General features: G+C 36.8%; 1 protein-coding gene across 1 annotated transcript in view; it reads left to right on the forward strand.

Annotated features, from left to right (window-relative positions):
* Nucleotides 1-8,151: 8,151 nt before the first annotated feature.
* Nucleotides 8,152-18,748, forward strand: part of ARHGAP5 (Rho GTPase activating protein 5) — a 37,525-nt gene continuing 26,928 nt past the window's right edge. Inside the window, exon 1 of the mRNA XM_008936380.1 lies at nucleotides 8,152-11,926. Within this exon, the coding sequence (XP_008934628.1) occupies nucleotides 8,204-11,926 (3,723 nt within the window). The 5' untranslated portion in view covers nucleotides 8,152-8,203. The remainder of the gene's footprint in view (nucleotides 11,927-18,748) is intronic.

Genomic DNA, 18,748 nt, shown 5'->3' on the forward strand with positions numbered 1-18,748 from the left:
AGCCCCGGCCCGGCCCGGCCTGGCCGGTGCTCAGAGCAAAGAGCGCGACAGCCGAGCTGAGCTGCCCTGGCTTTACCTGCTCCACCGCACCCACAGCGGAGAGGAGTTTCGTTTCCGGTAGTCCCAGTAACGCTGGGGATTCTCCGCTGGGACTATCAGGACTTTCCTCTCCCCCCCACCCCCATCTGTGTTGTTTCTATAGAATGGGCGCACAAAACCCTTAATTTGTTTGTTTGTTTGTTTTTCTTTCTTTCTTTCTTTCTTTTCATCCCTCCTGAGAATTTTTAGCCCAAAGGTCAGTGCAAGTAAGCTGGGATTTTTTTATTTTTTTTTTCCTACATAAAAGTACTTTTTAAAGAAGTACTTCTAAGGGTTTTACATCTTACAGGTTATTGGTTGAACCCTTGCATCTCTTCCTTATATTTATGGATTTTAATGAAATATTTTTTAAAAATGAGTTCAGAATTCCTTGCAGGAAAATATGAAGCAATTGTAGTGAGGCTATTTTGAATGTGAGTATTAACTGTGCTTTTCTAGTCACTAACACCTATTGGAGGCTGATTTAATTAATTTTTGGCTAGTTCTGCATGTTGCATTTTGTGGTAAATTAGGGTTGTTTCTTTGGCTTTGAGTTACAATTCCCACGCATTTTTACAATTCTGCATCAGTTGCCATACAAGCATAACTGAAGAATGTTCACATTGAAAAATTAAGGCCAACACCTGCATGGACAGTTCTTGAAATGTGTATGTTGTTGCACCTTGGCATTAATTTAAGTTGGCTAATTATTATGCAGAATACTACTTCCTGCTTACATATGGCTTTTCACTTGCTCATTTCATAATGTAAAAAAGTGGATAGCCAGTGCCCTCGTTTTATACAGGCAGAAATTAGACGTATGGCATGTACAAGGTCAAACGACAAACTACTGCTTGAACTAAGTCTCAGTGTCAGGTCCTGCTTTCTATACTGCAGTTCCTCATGAAGCAAAATAACATGAAATGATCCAGATATGTGGATTAATGAAATATATTGAAGTTGCTGCTGCTGGGATGCTTATTTTTCTTTTTGCGGGAAATGCATTAGAGCCTTTTTTCTGTTCTTGCCTTCATCCCTCTTTCCTCATCTGCTTCTGTTTTCTTGGATCTCCTTTGTAGAATTTCTCCATTATTTTTTTTTTTTTTTGTGTTCTTCCTGAAAAACTTTGTAAATAAGCTGGATCAGGTAGTGTTGGACCAAGACATTTCTATGAGCAGTAAACTTGTACTATTTCCTCTGTTGTTAAAATATGGGCTTTGAACCTGTATTGAGTGCTCTCTGATATTCAGAAATCTGTAGATAGGTAACTGGAAAGGCTTAAGTTCAGCCTAGTGCAGCGCTGATAATTTGTTTGTGTTTTTTTTTTTTTTTTTTTTTTTTTTGAGAACAGCAACAGCGATAATAGATGCCTCCTGTGTGAACAGCAACAGCGATAATAGATGCCTCCTGGAATGCTAGGATTCCAGGTAAAGAATGATGTTTTGTTTTGAATTTAGAAGTAAATTTTAGCCCTTGATTTTTTTTTTTTATTTTTTTTTTTTTTTGGATAATACTCTTGTCATCTTCAGTGTGTTTTTATTATTAGGAGAAATGTAGTAAACTTATTAAGAAATAAGAGCTTTGAGTCACTGTATTTAAACACAGTTTTGTATTGTAATGTGGAGCTGGGCAGTCTGGGTGTTTTCTGTCTTTTTTTTTTTTTTTAGTAAATTGATTGCTTTTGCATGCAAAGAATTATCTAGGCTAGATAACTCCTTTAGGGATGGTTGTTGGCCATCACACTGAGTCTGAAATGGCCAGTGGTTGGGGTAATCCATTCTCATCCTTCGTTCCCCTGGCATGACTAATCACTGTACCACTCGGACCGTATTCCATCTCGGTGAGAGCGCTGCTCTCGGAGGCATCTCAGGACATTCTCCTTTCCTATCTTGCTACTGCTTGATCGAGTCTATTTCCTGATAAGCAATCTGAATCTTTCTTTCCTACTGTTGGCTGGTACATGCAGAAAGTTACAAGGGAGCATTGTATTTACCCTTACTTATAAATAAAATTTCAAGTACAGTTAATTAAGATTGCCAGCACTTGTGAGTGCAAGAATATTGGCGTGTTAGTGAAGAGGACAGGGCCCATTGAGTGCCTAGAACCTCAGTGCATTTTGGTGAACTGAAATTGTTGGTGACTTTGGTATACTGGATCTGGTTTAGTTTCTAGAAAGGATTTTAGGGAGAAGATTTCTTATGCTTGTTTAAGTGAAAAAGGTTCCTCTTGCTAATTACCAAATGAGAAGTAACAGCATCAGTGCTGGATTTTTTTTGCTGGTTCTTGAAGTGAAAATGGTTGAATTGCTACTGTGTTACGTTCTGGGTAGAGCTGTAATAACTGGTGTGCTGGTAGGTCTTGGAATTCAGATACCATACCAAATATTTTCCAATGCTAAGTTTTGGTTTTCAGAAAGTGTGAAGTGAGGGATGACTCGGTATCAAAACTACTGTCAGAAGTAACCTGAATCTAGAGCTGTAACTTCCGTGGAATCATGGTCTTTGATATTTGAAAGTGCAGTGCATTGAGAAGTTGTCCTATAAACCATTTCAGTGACACCTAACATGTTTGAATTTACTTTGTGATCTGCTGTAGAGGTCACAGTCACTTTCTGCTGCTGTATTCATATGCCCTGCAAAGCAGGCTGGACTGTGATGGCCTACCCCCTTCTCCCCCCTGCCCCCCGTGTGTGCTTTTCTTGGCTTCGCTGAAGGTAACTTGCAAACACTATCACAAGACTATGGTGATTGAAACTTCACCCTGAAGAATACTGGCCCATAAACTGTTGAAGCTAGACAACATTAGGGAGTGAGTAAAGGACTGTGGGAAAGCATTCCTACTTTCCCTGTTAGCATTGTTTCTAGCTGCTTAAATAGTTGTTGGTCATCAGCAATTCTGTAGCGTCTTTCAGACAACATTTCTCCTTCAGCCGGGTTGGGTAAATGTTTCATAAAGGTTCAGAAAGCAGTTTTGGAGTGTATTCAGAAATACTCAGAGTATTTACTTAAGTGATTTTTCTTGGCTATGGACCCATCTACAACTTCCTGTGCAGTCACAATTGCTAAATAACGATAGGTGATTAACTATTTTAGTGTTTATTAGTTCCTAATTAGGTGGCATTTTAGGCTAATGTTTAGAATTCGTTTCATGTGTTTGAAAATAAGGCTTCTTCTGGCTTCTTAATTCTTCTGGCTTCTTAATTCTTCTGGCTGACCTTGTGCTGGCCTGTCTTTGAGCTTTTGCTTATGGCAGTGGACATTGCCACATGGCTGGTGCCCCAAAGCCGCAGATGCATTCTTGCAGGCAGAGACACTTTTCTCTGCTCCTCCTGATGCTCTTGAGAGTCCCACAGTCTTTTTCTTCATGCGTGACTATCTACTCTGCTCACCTAGCTATAGACATAGAGAAGTCCCACAGCTAGAAGCTGAGGGCAGGGAGTGTGACTTATCTCCAGAGTCTGTCTCTGCAGTTAGGCCAGGCTTAGTGCAGGCCTGACAGCCTGTAGCCTCACGATTTTGGTGTTGTTTGGTACCACAAGTTGAGAATTGCGGTATTGTTGTGATGTCAGTAGGTTGCCTGTCACTATTGTTGAACCTTTTTTGTCCAAAAAAAAGAGTTTACTCAAAGTGTAGACTTTTTTTCAGGTAGCTGTATTATTCCCAATATATAATTATATACTAATAATTTAATTGTAAGTGACAAAACAAAGAAAATCTCTGCCATGCCTTCTTGATGTTAAGCTTAGCATGTATACATCAGGGTGCTGAATATTGCTTAAAAATGACACCTTTCCTTAGTTAAAAGTGGCTTACTTCATGATCAGTGCAAGTGCCTTAAGATCCTTTCCTCGTGTGCATTGTAATAGGTGCATCACTTGCCTGGTGCTCAAAGTCAGGGTTTTGTGTGGATGCAAACTTGAGGAAGGTCTGTGCAAGAGAGTTCAACGTTTGGTTACTTTGTAGCAGCATCCCTGCAGTAAAATCAACACTTATCAAGGCTATGCTAGTAAGCTGTGTTCTAGTTGAGAATTCAGTCTTCAAATATAATTACACTTTCAGTTTTTTATTCGTCACAGTCTGTGAGGCCTTTTAATTTAGAAATGCTGTTCTACAGGTAAAAGGGTTTTGAGGTAGACTCTACTTTTATCCTAGTAATAATCCGTATCTAGATGTACATTCATTTTGTTTTGTACTTACTGACTATACCGACTTTATCTTGCAAGACTATGTCCTAGATGTTTTAGATTCTTCTATAAGCATTTAGTGAGTATTTTTTAATTTTTTGGATCTCACATTTTGTGTTATCAGAAAAATGGTATTTTTTTCAGCAGCAGCTTCTGCAACCTGAAATACAAAGTTGAGCTTATGGCATCACAGTCACTTCAGAAGAATTGTGCCCTCTCTGTCCCAGGTATTAGTACCTGTGCTTACAGGGTTGAAAGCTGCTAAGTTTAGACGAAGACCAGCTTGAGCCCTGAGTTTTGTTTATGGGTTTAAAATGAGGAAAACAATCCTCATGCATAGGTGAAGTGTTGTACCTTCTCTGATTGCTGCTTCTGCTTTTGTAATTTTGAAATTATTAACGAATCTTTCTTTGCCTTTTCAGATCCCTCAGGGAAGGACTTACTGAAGGACACTGTTTAAATGTGTGACATTACTGCAGGAGGAACACAGCAGGGTAATCATCTTGCTTTGCACCTTGTTTTCCTAACGGTAAGTTTGGGCTTTAGGTCTTCATAATCTTTTGTTTGAGGGGGGAGGTGGGTGAATAAGTACAAGATGATGCATCTTATGTTCTTCATAACTACGTTTGGAAATCTAGAAGCCTGTAGAGACAAGGTCCTATGGTATGACTGTAGAAGGTCAGATTCTTCATGCAGTGATGTCATACATTTTGTGTCTTCCATAGTTCTTCAGCGTTTTTCTATTTAAACATAGAAATGCTATATTATTGTCAATTTGAAGACTGAAATTAATCAGAGAAATCAAGCAACCTCACCTTTGAATCTGTAACAAAGGTGAAGAGGGAAAGGCGATGAATTGGATGTGTTGTAACAGAATTAGGCAAACTGAAGTAAGATAATTGAACTAACTTACCGTGGAATTCAAGTGTGTATATTTTAAAACAGTAAAAAACTATAAAGGACCTTTAAATTAGTAGTATACAAAAAAAAAAAGTCTTCCATTTGGGAGCAGCTTATTTAGGAGTACTTATTGAATGTGAAGCCAGGTAAAACTGGGTTTATTACTAAATGAACATAGATTTCATACTGTGACTTCGCTTTGTAAAGTCAGCGCAGGGTAGAAACTATAAAAAGTGAAAAGAACCACACTATTTTTAGCTATCTTTAATGATTCAACTCCCACTCCAGTGAAAATCTTCCATGTCAGAAATTTTGTGAGAGACTGTTTGTTTTCCCTTTGTCAGTATCCCATTTCCCCTTACTCTTTGCAGGTTCGTACTTAAAAATGTATCGATTAGACAAAACCTTTATTGCTGGGGAGGAAGAACCTTTGCTACATAAGAACACAGAGTATCTGAAAGTATTGATTGTTTCTTGTAAACTAGTTGCAAGTTGACAGTGTCTTTCTTGATTAAAGAAATAATCCCATGGATGAAGATTTTTGTGTTCTAGTTTCATCCACGTCAAGTCTGTATTGTGCTGTGGTGAACAGAAAACATTTTATAGTGGAAGTGCTGACTAAACTTCTCATTCTAATAGTCTGAATGATGCTGCTGTGATAAGCTTTGCTTTAGAAAGAAAACACTGGGTTTATTTGTAGTAATATAAACACTGCTTGTGAAGGATTTACTTCTGTTAAGTGTTTTTATTCCCAGAGCCATTTTCTATTAGCTCTAAATTCTGTATTTTACTGTTTCCACTCTAGTTTTTGTTATTAAACCCCAAAATTTAAAATACAAATTATCTTTTTGAATGTGTCTTTGAGTAAACTTATTGAAACGCAAGAAGAAAAATAATTCCTGAAACACAGTATAGAAGTTTAGGTTCTTGAAATACAAAACCACTCAGGTACAAAAATTAAACAGAGTTTACTTTCCTCTTTGTTTTGTAATGAAATTGATGTTTTTGTTATAAAAAATAGGTACTTTCCTTGACTGATTCCTATAACTGAAAGCTGGGTTTATATATCTGGGTTTCATTTTATATTTGGGTAAATGAATTTCATTACAAATATTATGGTGTAAATACTATGTGTCTGATCGGAATGTCAGTTTTCTATTTGTAGACATTAGTAGGTTGGAAAGCTCTGCTAGCCAGGCATTGATTCTATATCAGACATTAAAGTTTTTGATATTTTTATCTTCTATTGCAACTCTTTGTGATACAAATGCTTTTTTACTGTTGCATGTCTTTGAACTTGGATATTTTACCAGTCATTAAGTAGTTTTACAAATAGTAAAGCAGGTTTTGAGAACTTTTAGGGTGAAAATTCCTACACACTTTTGTTTTTTAAACTAAAGGAAGGTACTGCAGTATGATTTTGAACAAACATGCTAGGAATGCTGAAATACATAACAAATGAAGCTGAGATACTGAGACTAAAATTTCAGTACTGGTGCTTATTATACTTTTTCCTTTGTCTAAGGGCTGTTTACAGGTCTGTTTACATATATTTGTTATTTTTTGCTCCACAAATGTAAAACCAAATATGTTAGGTACAGTAGGCTAGCTTTCATAGCACCATGTGGTAGCTTTCTTTTTACCAAGAAAATGAGAAGTATTTTTATCAAAATATCTCCATGACTGGCAGCACAGCTCTTCTGCTGTATTAACTTCTCCTCCCAATTTTGTCATCAGCAAACCTGCTGAGGGTACACTCTGTCCTGTCATCCAAGTGCTTAGTGAAGTTGTTGAACAGTATTTGACCCAGTAATGGCCCCTGGAGTAGACTACTAGTTACTGTCCCCCAACTAGATTCCATGACACTGACCACAGCCTGCTGGGCCCAGTCATTCAGCCATTTGTTTGTTTTTATCATACTGTAACTGTTTCTGAAACAGTAAATATCTTTGCATTTGCAGTATGCCTCTGTGCAAGCAAAGTCTTCTGATTAGTAACTGAAGTTAGTGGTAATTATTATACTTGATGATAGCTTCAGTAAAGCTGGAGACTTGTAATAATTCTGTGGAAGTTTGAGTGTAGATGGAGTAGTTTCTCCTTCCAGATATTAAAATTGTTTGTTTCTGTTTTTTTTTTTTTTTTTTTTTTTTTTTTTTTTTTTTTAGAGAAAATGACAGGAAAGTATAAGTATTGTATTTTCACACACTATATACAGTAGACTTCAGGTTAGAAATTTCTTCTTAAAGCAGTTTACTGTTAGTGTACAAGTGAAGCAGTTTACTTCTGCAGATAGGTAGCGGCTGAGCCACATTGTCAACTTTCTGGTTTTGCAGCTTCTTAGTTTAAAAATAACTTTACTGAAACCTAAAACCAAACCTACAAGTGCACACAAAAGTAGTGTTACTTACTTCCACTAGAGAGCATGTTTACCTGTGTATGAGCATGAATAGAAGTACCTGTATATGAATATTGGGTTGGATTTAGAGTTTTTCTGTTGTATTGTTGTAGTGGATAGTACTTTCTAGTACCTAGTACCCATAGCTATGAAGCAAAACTGTAATTTGGGATTTTGGGTGTGGGTTTTTCTTCTTAGAAGTATGCTGGTCACCTATCAAAACAGGTGATGAACTGTTATTAAACTGTGCCTAAAACATGTTTATTTTAACACTTATAAACAGCATTAACATGAATGAATTGTGAGATTAAAATCTCATTTAAAGTCGTTTTAAAATTTTCTATATACCTGGAAAACAATTCCAAGATGAGCAAGCAAAAGTGCTTTTTAAAAATCTCTGCTCTCTAATGAATATTAGAAAGAAATACATTCAGTCTTTCATGTTTTTTTCCCCCCTTTTTGTTTTCTTTAGGAAGATGATCCTTCTCATCCTGGTTATTTGAGGCATTCTCAATGACAAGCTGAAGCAGGAACAACTGAAAGCTATTTCTGGAACCCTGGATATACAACTCAAATTTGTAGGAACCTCTCCAGAATGAAAACCACATACAGTTACCTTGATATCGCGAAAGGATGAGAGGAAAGTTATGATGGCAAAAAACAAAGAGCCACGTCCCCCATCTTATGCTGTTAGTGTTGTTGGACTGTCTGGAACTGAAAAGGATAAAGGTAATTGTGGAGTTGGAAAGTCGTGTTTGTGCAATAGATTCGTTCGTTCAAAAGCAGATGAATATTATCCTGAGCATACCTCTGTGCTTAGCACAATTGACTTTGGAGGAAGAGTTGTTAACAATGATCACTTTCTGTACTGGGGTGACGTAACGCAAAGCGGTGAGGATGGAATTGAGTGCAGAATCCATGTAATTGAACAGACTGAGTTCATTGATGATCAGACGTTCCTGCCTCATCGGAGTACGAATTTACAACCATATATAAAACGTGCAGCTGCCTCCAAACTGCAGTCAGCAGAAAAACTAATGTACATTTGCACAGATCAGCTTGGCTTGGAGCAAGACTTTGAGCAAAAACAAATGCCTGAAGGGAAATTAAGCATAGATGGGTTTTTATTGTGCATTGACGTAAGCCAAGGATGCAATAGGAAGTTTGATGATCAACTTAAATTTGTGAATAATCTCTATATCCAGCTCTCAAAATCTAAAAAACCCATAATAATAGCAGCAACGAAATGTGATGAATGTGTGGATCATTACCTGCGAGAGGTTCAGGCATTTGCTTCAAATAAGAAGAACCTCGTGGTGGTGGAAACATCGGCAAGATTCAATGTCAATGTTGAAACATGTTTTACTGCATTGGTACAAATGATGGATAAAACTCGTGGTAAACCTAAAATAATCCCCTATCTGGATGCCTACAAAACTCAAAGACAACTAGTTGTTACTGCAACAGACAAGTTTGAAAAACTTGTCCAAACTGTGAGAGACTATCATGCAACTTGGAAAACCGTTAGTAATAAACTGAAAAACCACCCTGATTATGAAGAGTACATAAATTTGGAAGGAACAAAAAAGGCCAGAAATACCTTCTCAAAACACATAGAGCAGCTTAAACAGGAACATATTAGAAAAAGAAAAGAAGAATACATTAACGCATTGCCAAGAGCTCTTAATACTCTTCTGTCAAACCTTGATGAGGTTGAACACTTGACCTGGGCAGAGGCCTTGAAGTTAATGGAGAAAAGGCCTGACTTCCAGTCCTGTTTTGTAGTGCTTGAAAAAACACCCTGGGATGAAACTGACCATATAGATAAAGTGAATGACAGAAGGATTCCATTTGACCTTCTCACTACTCTAGAAGCAGAAAAAGTTTATCAAAACCATGTGCAGCATCTTATATCCGAAAAAAGGAGGGTTGAAATGAAGGAGAAATTCAAAAAAACTCTTGATAAAATCCAGTTCATTTCACCCGGCCAGCCGTGGGAAGAAGTTATATGTTTTGTGGTGGACGACGAAGCGTTCAAATATATCACTGATGCTGATAGTAAGGAAGTGTATGGCAGGCATCAGAGGGAGATAGTTGAAAAAGCCAAAGAGGAATTTCAGGAAATGCTTTTTGAACATTCAGAGCTGTTTTATGACCTGGATCTTAATGCAACACCAAGTTCTGATAAAATGAGTGAAATCCATGCAGTTCTGAGTGAAGAACCTAGATACAAAGCTTTACAGAAACTTGCACCTGATAGAGAGTCTCTTCTGCTTAAACACATAGGATTTGTTTATCACCCAACTAAAGAAACTTGTCTTAGTGGCCAAAATTGCACGGACATTAAAGTAGAGCAGTTACTTGCCAACAGCCTTCTGCAACTGGACCATGGCCGCTCAAATTTGTACCATGATAGTGCCAATATTGATAAAGTCAATCTTTTCATTTTGGGCAAAGATGGCCTCGCACAAGAATTGGCAAATGAAATTCGGACACAATCCACTGATGATGAATATGCACTAGATGGGAAAATCTATGAACTAGATCTTAGACCAGTTGATGCAAAATCCCCATACCTGTTGACTCAGTTTTGGACCTCAACCTTCAAACCACATGGTTGTTTCTGTGTGTTTAACTCTATTGAATCACTGAATTTTATTGGGGAGTGCATTGCAAAAATAAGGGCTGAAGCATCTCAGATAAGGAGAGACAAATACATGGCTAATCTTCCATTTACGTTAATACTGGCTAACCAGAGGGACAGTGTTAGCAAGAATCTGCCTATTCTGAGACACCAGGGACAGCAATTGGCCAACAAATTACAGTGTCCATTTGTAGATGTGCCTGCTGGTACATATCCACGCAAATTTAATGAGACCCAAATAAAACAAGCCCTGAGGGGAGTACTGGAAGCAGTTAAACACAACTTTGATGTTGTAAGTCCAGTTCCCACCATTAAAGATCTGTCAGAAGCTGACTTAAGAATCGTCATGTGTGCCATGTGTGGTGATCCGTTTAGTGTGGATCTTATTCTTTCACCCTTCCTTGACTCTCACTCCTGTAGTGCTGCTCAGGCTGGCCAAAATAATTCTTTGATGCTTGATAAAATAATAGGTGAAAAGAGACGTCGAATACAAATAACAATATTATCATATCATTCTTCCATTGGTGTGAGGAAAGACGAACTTGTTCATGGATATATACTGGTCTACTCTGCAAAGCGGAAGGCGTCCATGGGAATGCTTCGGGCATTTCTGTCTGAAGTTCAGGATACGATTCCTGTCCAGTTAGTGGCTGTTACTGACAGCCAGGCAGACTTCTTTGAGAATGAAGCAATCAAGGAACTCATGACTGAAGGAGAACACATAGCGACGGAGATTACTGCTAAGTTTACAGCTTTATATTCATTATCTCAGTATCATCGTCAAACTGAGGTTTTCACATTGTTCTTCAGTGACGTGTTAGAGAAGAAAAGCATGATTGAAAGTTCTTATATGTCAGACAGCACACGGGAAACAACTCATACAAGTGAAGATGTTTTCCCAAGATCTCCCAGAGGAAGTTCTCTTGACTATAATTATCCAGATTCAGAAGATGATACTGAAGGGCCGCCACCTTACAGTCCAATTGGTGATGATGTCAGGTTACTCCCAGCGCCTAGTGACCGTTCAAAGTACCGACTGGATTTGGAAGGAAATGAGTATCCTATTCACAGTACACCACTCAACTGTCATGACCATGAACGCAACCATAAAGTGCCTCCTCCAATAAAACCGAAACCACTTGTTCCAAGAGCAAATGTGAAGAAGCTGGATCCTAACCTCCTGAAAACAATTGAGGCAGGTATTGGCAAAAACCCTAGGAAACAACCTTCACGAGTGCCTGTGGCACCACCGGAAGATGTAGACCAATCTGACAACTATGCTGAACCTCTTGACACTATTTTCAAACACAAGGGCTTTGCAGATGATATCTATGCGGTTCCAGAGGACAGTCAGAATCGTATTATTAAAGTTCGAAACTCAGTTGTGATAAATACCCAAGGCGAGGAAGAAAATGGGTTTACTGATAGAATGTCCAAAAGTCACGGGGAGAGAAGGCCGTCAAAATACAAATATAAATCTAAGACTCTGTTCAGCAAAGCAAAGTCTTACTATAGGAGAACACACTCGGATGCCAGTGATGATGAAGCTTTTACCACCTCTAAAACTAAAAGAAAAGGCAGACATCGTGGAAGTGAGGAAGACCCACTTCTTTCACCTGTTGAAACGTGGAAGGGTGGCATAGATAACCCTGCTATTACATCAGATCAAGAACTGGATGACAAAAAAATGAGAAAGAAAACTCAAAAAGTCAAAGAAGATAAGAAGGTAAGTCCACTCATTTAAATTTTGTTTACAACTTCCGGTGTGTTGTAAGAAGGGAAGAGTCAAAATATGCAAGTGTTGCACCCTATATTGAAATGAATGCTTTAAAATTTTCGTGTAGGGTGGTTTGATTTTTGTCCAGGTTTCTGTGTAACTTGCTTGGAACTGGCAAACCTGAGGGAAGGAGATGGTTTGTCTATCTAATCCGCTGTTCAGTACGGTTCAGTTCTTTTGACATGTGCGGGTACGTGTGCAGTCTCCCTTCCCTGTGAGCAAATGAAGGCAGAATTTGGTCCACAGATCCTTTTTTGTTAACATATTTAGTAAAACAGAACAACCAAAACACAACTGCTTTACAAGTTCTTGTGTAGAACTGGTTCTTTCAGTTCTTGCAGTTCTGGCTGTTGGAATGAAGTTTAGGGCTGGTGAATGAAAGGAGTGGTTTCTTTTTCGTTCTCAATTATCTACCTGGAACTCTAAAACAGGAGCATGAAAATGAAACTTTATATAGTGGTTTTACTGACTGCTCCATTTTCCTAGTGTGGGCAGGCAAGTAATCAAGTTGAAAGCTGTGCTACCTGCAGAATTCTCTATTCAAACACAGTAAAGGGAACAAAATGCCTGCCCAGTGTGGGTTTCGAAGTAATAATGTGACATTCTTCTTGAAAAATGTGCTTCATTTTGATCAATGTAGTGTTGTGGTGTAGGTTCTGGATGTATGTTTATAGTTTAGATTTTAATTTTAGGCTAGCAATCATTGTCTTGCATATTGTCTTTCTTTCACATTCTATCAGGAGTGTTCCTGGTCAGTTAGGTATTTTCTTTCTTGTCTCAAAAGAAGTAAAACTTTTTCTATTTTGTAGCATTTTATAGAAGCCCCTGTTAGCTTAAATCTGACAGTGCTTGAATAGCACTTAGCAGTAAGTTTTGTTGAAGTACAGCATGGTTAAATTTTACTAATGGATTAAATTCTGAATTACACTTCCTGGTATGCAGCTGTGATTTGAATTACACATGAATGATTTAAAGGGCACTAAATTTTCTCAAGGCTTACTCATAAGCATAGATAATGATGTCTTATGGGTATAAAATCATATGGTTAAAAATACTTTGAAGTTCTTTTTGGAAAATGTGAATGTTTTTAAAAACAATAATTTATATACTTTTGATTGAAGCAATCTTGCTACATAGAAATTGAAATGCAGTATTCATAATATTCCCACTGTCTCAGCTGTGTTGCACTGACAGAAGGTCCCTCTGAGGAGGATTTATATTTAACTGTGTAGACCTAGTATAGTGGGGTCTTTTATTCCTGACACGTGTTATCAGGAAACCCCCTGATATTTTTACCAAAGCATTCACTTTTGGCTTGGGCCTGTTGAGAGGCAGCATGAATTGCAAGTTTCAGTCTGTTCTAAATGTTTGTAACAGTTGGGAATCTTCAAGAGCACAAAAGTTATTCCAAGTTTTCTTTAACATACTTGGTTTTGTTGCTTTTTATTTTAGGTTTTACGTGCAAGTTGTGGTCCAGGGCTGATGCTTTCAAATTTTTCAGAGAAAAGTTTTAATAGCAAAAGTAAAAATTATTGTAATGATGGAGAAAGCAAATGTAACTTCATAGCTAAAATTATGGAGAAAGGAAATTTAAGTTGGTAGCTAAAATGTTTGCAAGTGTCCAAAATGCCTAAGAATGTTGAGTGCTTAGTGCTTTTAAAAGTATTGACTTCTCTGTGTGTTGACTTGCATTCTGTTGAAGTGAGAGTAGTTCCAGCTCATGTGCTGAATCATTCCAGTTTGTAACATACTCCTGTTTTTTTTAACTGTTGATTTTTTTTTTTTTTTCCCCAAGAGATGTAGTTTTATTCGTTTTGGAACTTACCATGTTTTTCTATAGTGTTTCAGATGAGCAGCCAGCAGTCTTTAATTACAAAAATCAAAAATTATTCCAATTACCTTTTCTATGTTGTGTGTTATTTATTCCATGTGAGGCATGTTAGTGCACCACTATTTACATACTACTTGCTGCTTTTTTTGAGAATTTTAACCACTTAAATGTGAAAAAGATACATAAAACTTATACTCCTATCTGAATATTTCTTAAAGCTCTTACTGATAATTTCTGTTAATCGTTCAGCTGTATGTAAAGGGAACGTAAGATAAATATGTAACTATTCTTGCTAAAATAATAGTGGTTCTGAAATATGGTAATCTTATGAACAAAACTAATTTGTTTGGAAAAACTCAACATTTGAGAGAGACAGGATGTCAGACTTCAAATACTACAACTTGATTTATTTTTAAATTTTTTTTTTTTTAAGTCATCTTTGTAGTATACTACTGCTTTTTAAAGCCCAAATAGGATGTAACATTCTTGATACACCTTGTGTCTTTGGTTTGAGGTAATGTGTTTTGGGGTGGGTTTTTTATATGGTATTGCAGAAAGCTTCTATGCACAGTTGTTTGTGGATCTTGCACTTCAGTTTTCAGTTACACAAAGCAGAGTTCATCTAGAGGCACAATTTGCTTATGCAGATTTTTATATTTGGAATTTTAAAAAAAAATATTGGGGGGGGGGGGGTTGCTTTGGTTTGTGTTTTTTTTTTTTTTTTTTTTTTAGGTTTGACTTTTTCCTCTGACTTTTTCCTCTATTTATGACAATTACTCTGAAGTTAAACCAGATGAAAGTTTCTTAAAGTGGTATTTATTTTCTTTTTGGAGGTTCTGGAAAGTGTTTCAAAGGCAGGCCTAGAATAAGAAAACATTTAAAGGTAATGTGTTTCAAGAAAGAGACAGGACCTTGATGAAGAATGCTTACTCTGTCCTGATGCTTTCAGGCCCCCAGTCAAATTACAAGATTAATTATACAAAGGTATGGGTACTAGAACAGGTATAGGGAGGTAGGGGATGGGTGTAGAGTGGTTGCAGGATTCAGGTTAAAAATCCAAGGCAAGAAGGCAAGAGTTGGGTAGGTAGGAGGAAGGGAGTTCTGGCAAACAACAGAATAGGAAAAACAATAATTCTTTTTTTGCAAACTTGAAATTAACAGCTGTAGTTTGACTTATCTGCTACCATGTGTACCAAACTCTTAAAAAAAAAAAAAAAAAATCCATTGTAAACACATGTTATTAAGGGCAGATGTAAATACTCAGAATTATGCTACTTGTTGCTATTTGAAAGTATAAATGAAAATGTTTTACTTTGGAAAGTACAACAGTGATAGATCTGTGGCGAGAGGTGTTACTTGCAGAGTTCTCTAACATTGTCTACTACCAAAGGAAATTAAACAATTTAAACCTGAAACCAGTTAAAGAAGCATGCTTTGGTCTGAAATCTTTACCCATAGCTGTTGTCTGTAAACAATGTGTTCTCAGATCTATATAGGGTTAGTTGGAACTTCAGAAACCACCCTTGAGTTCTGTTTTCAATTATCACAGAAGTAATTCTTTTGAAAACTTTTATCCCCTCATTCTCACTATTATGTGAAACTCCTCCAGAACTTCTGTTTCTTCCTTATTGGTGAGGAATCTTCTTTCAATGTCAAGTTTTCACCTTTCCTTGTGGTAACCTTTCTAATGAAGTGGTTTTGATTTTGTGATGTCTGTCACCTCTGGATAGTTAAAGAGAATATGGCTGCTTCTCCACCTTAGTTTTAGAAGATTAAAAAATGTTTTGTAATTCCCTATGAAAATGTTTTTGAATATGATTGAAACTGTGTGTAGTAATGCCAAGAATGTCATAGCAGTGTGTCATGTAATCTTAATGTTTGTTCCTCTGTGCTAGAAACTACTTCCTCACACAGTTGTGTGATTGCATCCAGCTTTTTCTTAGCTGCAGTTATTTTCACTTTAGGAAACTTTGGCCTCTTCTTCTGGGTAATTTCCATCTAATGGCTTCCTACTGTATAGTACCTGCACATTATAGTACATGCAGACATGCATAGTAGATACACAAAGCACATGTATGTTACAGTATATGCTACATGCACATTCCTATGCATGATTTTTCCATTAGTCTATGACTTTGTCCTTTCTGTTGTTGAATATCCTGTTTCTGTTACGCCCTTGTTGCAGTACTTTCTTAAGGCATCAGATGCCTTACTGAAGGCATTTAGTCTGACAAAGTCCAGACTGGTAAAACCAACGGATGGTTGTAGTTTCTTTACCTCTAGAAAAGAATACATGCTTTCAATGGATAAAATTGAATCACTCTATCATAGTCTAACTTGTGATACACCCACCTTTATCCTATTTTATGTTCATGTTATGCAAAATTGGTTGTATGGCCTTGCATGTGCTAACAAGTGGACTGTTAAAATTTTGCTGGTAGGGAAGTATATGAAGAAAAGTGAGGAGGAGAAGAAAAAGAAGGCAGAGTGGCTTCAGAGTACTAGGACTTTTTCAGCAAATTGAGGTGGAGTTGTGTGTGCACATGGTACCTGAAAGCTTTCATGTGCACCTTGTGTGCCAATATTTGTTAAACTGTGATGCGCTTTCTTTTTTGTCCCCTATGGTACTTTCTCTGTAAAAGTTCCTCTTACTAAAAACCACCTAGTCGTTTCTGCTGTTATTATGCAAAGTATCTCACAGGTTAAATGCGTTTTCCAGAGTGAGTCATTCCCTCTATCAACATGCTTTCTCTGATTATTTGCTTCCTTACTAGTGTTCACAAATTTGGAGGAACTAAGCACAGAGTACAACATTCATGTGCAACTTTGCCTCAGCTGTTTCTGCTTTGCCAAGTAGACCTCTGCAGCTGGGATGAGTGCTCATTCATATCCTTTTCAAAAATTGCAAGTGGGAACTACAAGTTACTGCTTATCTCAATTAGAATCTTTAACACTCTAATACTGAGGTATAATACAAAACATTGTTGTCTGTTGGTACACACCAGTCTCTTTAAAAGCAGGAGCCTTGCAGGCCATATAATAATTTTGTCAGAGAGAAAATGAAGAAAATCTCAGGCCGTGGAAGGGCAGGGAACATTCCTAGAGGATAAGGATCTTGTCAGAGGAAGCCTTTCTACATCTCAGGCAGGAAGAATTTCTTCACCTGTGTGCAACAACCCTAAAGCTGCAACTGTCTGCAGTTTATGCATTGATATAAGGCCCAAACCACAGTGCATTTTGGCTTACATTGTTTTCACTATGTTCTTGTCATGTGTAAACAAGCTTGATGATAAATAATTTCTAAAATATTTCTAATTGGTATTGCTTTATCTATTGATATTAATAAGTGAAATAATTGCAAGTTATTTTTGACACATCTTAATTTTGTAGTTTTCTAATTCCCTGTACAGCAGGAAGCCTTCCTGGTCTTGAAACCTGTAGCTATTCCATAAAGTTATAATTAATAAAATTATTTATCTTTACTATGGAATTAAAAAGTATTAAAAATTCACCCATCTACTTTAGACCTCTTTGTGAACACTTAATATATATTGTGTGTCTAATTTAGGCTGTATTTTTTTATTTTTCCTCCCCTCTTACAAAGTATAGTTGGTTTAGTTCTTATCCTCTCCAGCATTTCAACAAGGGCAAATATCCTGAATGAATTTCTGCAAAGGGAAAGGCAGAGCCTCACTTTGAAATAAATTCTGTAGGCTTGTTGCCTGGTTATGGAAGAATTACTTTGTTATTCCTGTTTTTGCAAATGTGTATAACATTAGCATGAGTGTCTTTTATTTTTTTGTATGGAAGTAATTATTTAAGTACTTCTGAAAACAAATCCTAACTACAGAGGTCTAAACACTATAGTAAGTTAACTGACCTGTGATAATTCTTTGACATGCCATTGTTAAAAGTTATTAAATCTGAAAAAGTCACTGTTTTTGTGTTTGACCAATAGTCAATAAGTTTCATTATTCAAGATATGATTTTTTTTTTTGACTGGAGTTTCCAGCTGTGTTGTTAAAACTGAAAAACACCACTTTAAAACATTAAGCCTTGCAAATGTCTGCAGACTTTTGTTGTTTACAAATAAGATAGTGACTTATTTTCTTCCCATTTTCCTTTATACCAAAATCATTTTAAGATACCTTTTACTTCAAATTAATCTGAAAATTTGTCTTGGTATTTTTAGCAAGAAAAATCCACTAGCAACTAGATGAATTCCATATATCTTACTCTGACTTATTTTAGAACCTGATATAAGCCGTACAGATTTGACATCTGTTTTTCTATGCTTAAACATGTTTGCTCTCATTATCATTTCAAAACTGTATGAAATTTTATGTTGAAATTGTTACTGAAATAGTGTCAGGAAATGTACAGCCCATGTGTGTTGATCTCAGTTTTAATAAGACTATGGTAAACATGTGAGAAATGGGAAATCAACTTTTTTTATTCAGCTGTTCTTGTGGATATTCAATGGTTGATATATTGAAGTCCTGTCTCCATCAGACTGGAATATGCAGTGAATTTCTTACTTTTTTTTCTCCCAAGGAATATAGGAAATACCAAAATCTGTACTTTCAGGTTTCATCTGTTCAAATTTAACACTCTTAAAATGCATATTTGGAGCCTTATGTGCTCGTGAGTCTCTGTAGCTTAAAACTTAGTATAACAAGCTGGAACTCTAAAAATGGCATGAGGAGAAGAAAGAGAGAACATACTAGGGACCATCATCTGCATTATTCATATGTCGTGTAGTTTCTGAAGAGCTAGCCATGAATTAGATTACAAATACTTTATTAAGCCTACAAAATGAATGCTGTTTGTGGTGCGTGGTTTTATGAAGTATTTTAATAGTCCTGGAAATATTGACTCTGCCCTTTGTGACCCTGGGGCTGACTGCAAATGAAGCAAGCAGAAAGTGTCCTTTGTATTAA

The sequence above is a fragment of the Merops nubicus genome, unplaced genomic scaffold (assembly GCF_000691845.1).
Source record: "Merops nubicus isolate BGI_N331 unplaced genomic scaffold, ASM69184v1 scaffold1300, whole genome shotgun sequence".
In the NCBI taxonomy this organism is placed as follows: Eukaryota; Metazoa; Chordata; class Aves; order Coraciiformes; family Meropidae; genus Merops; species Merops nubicus.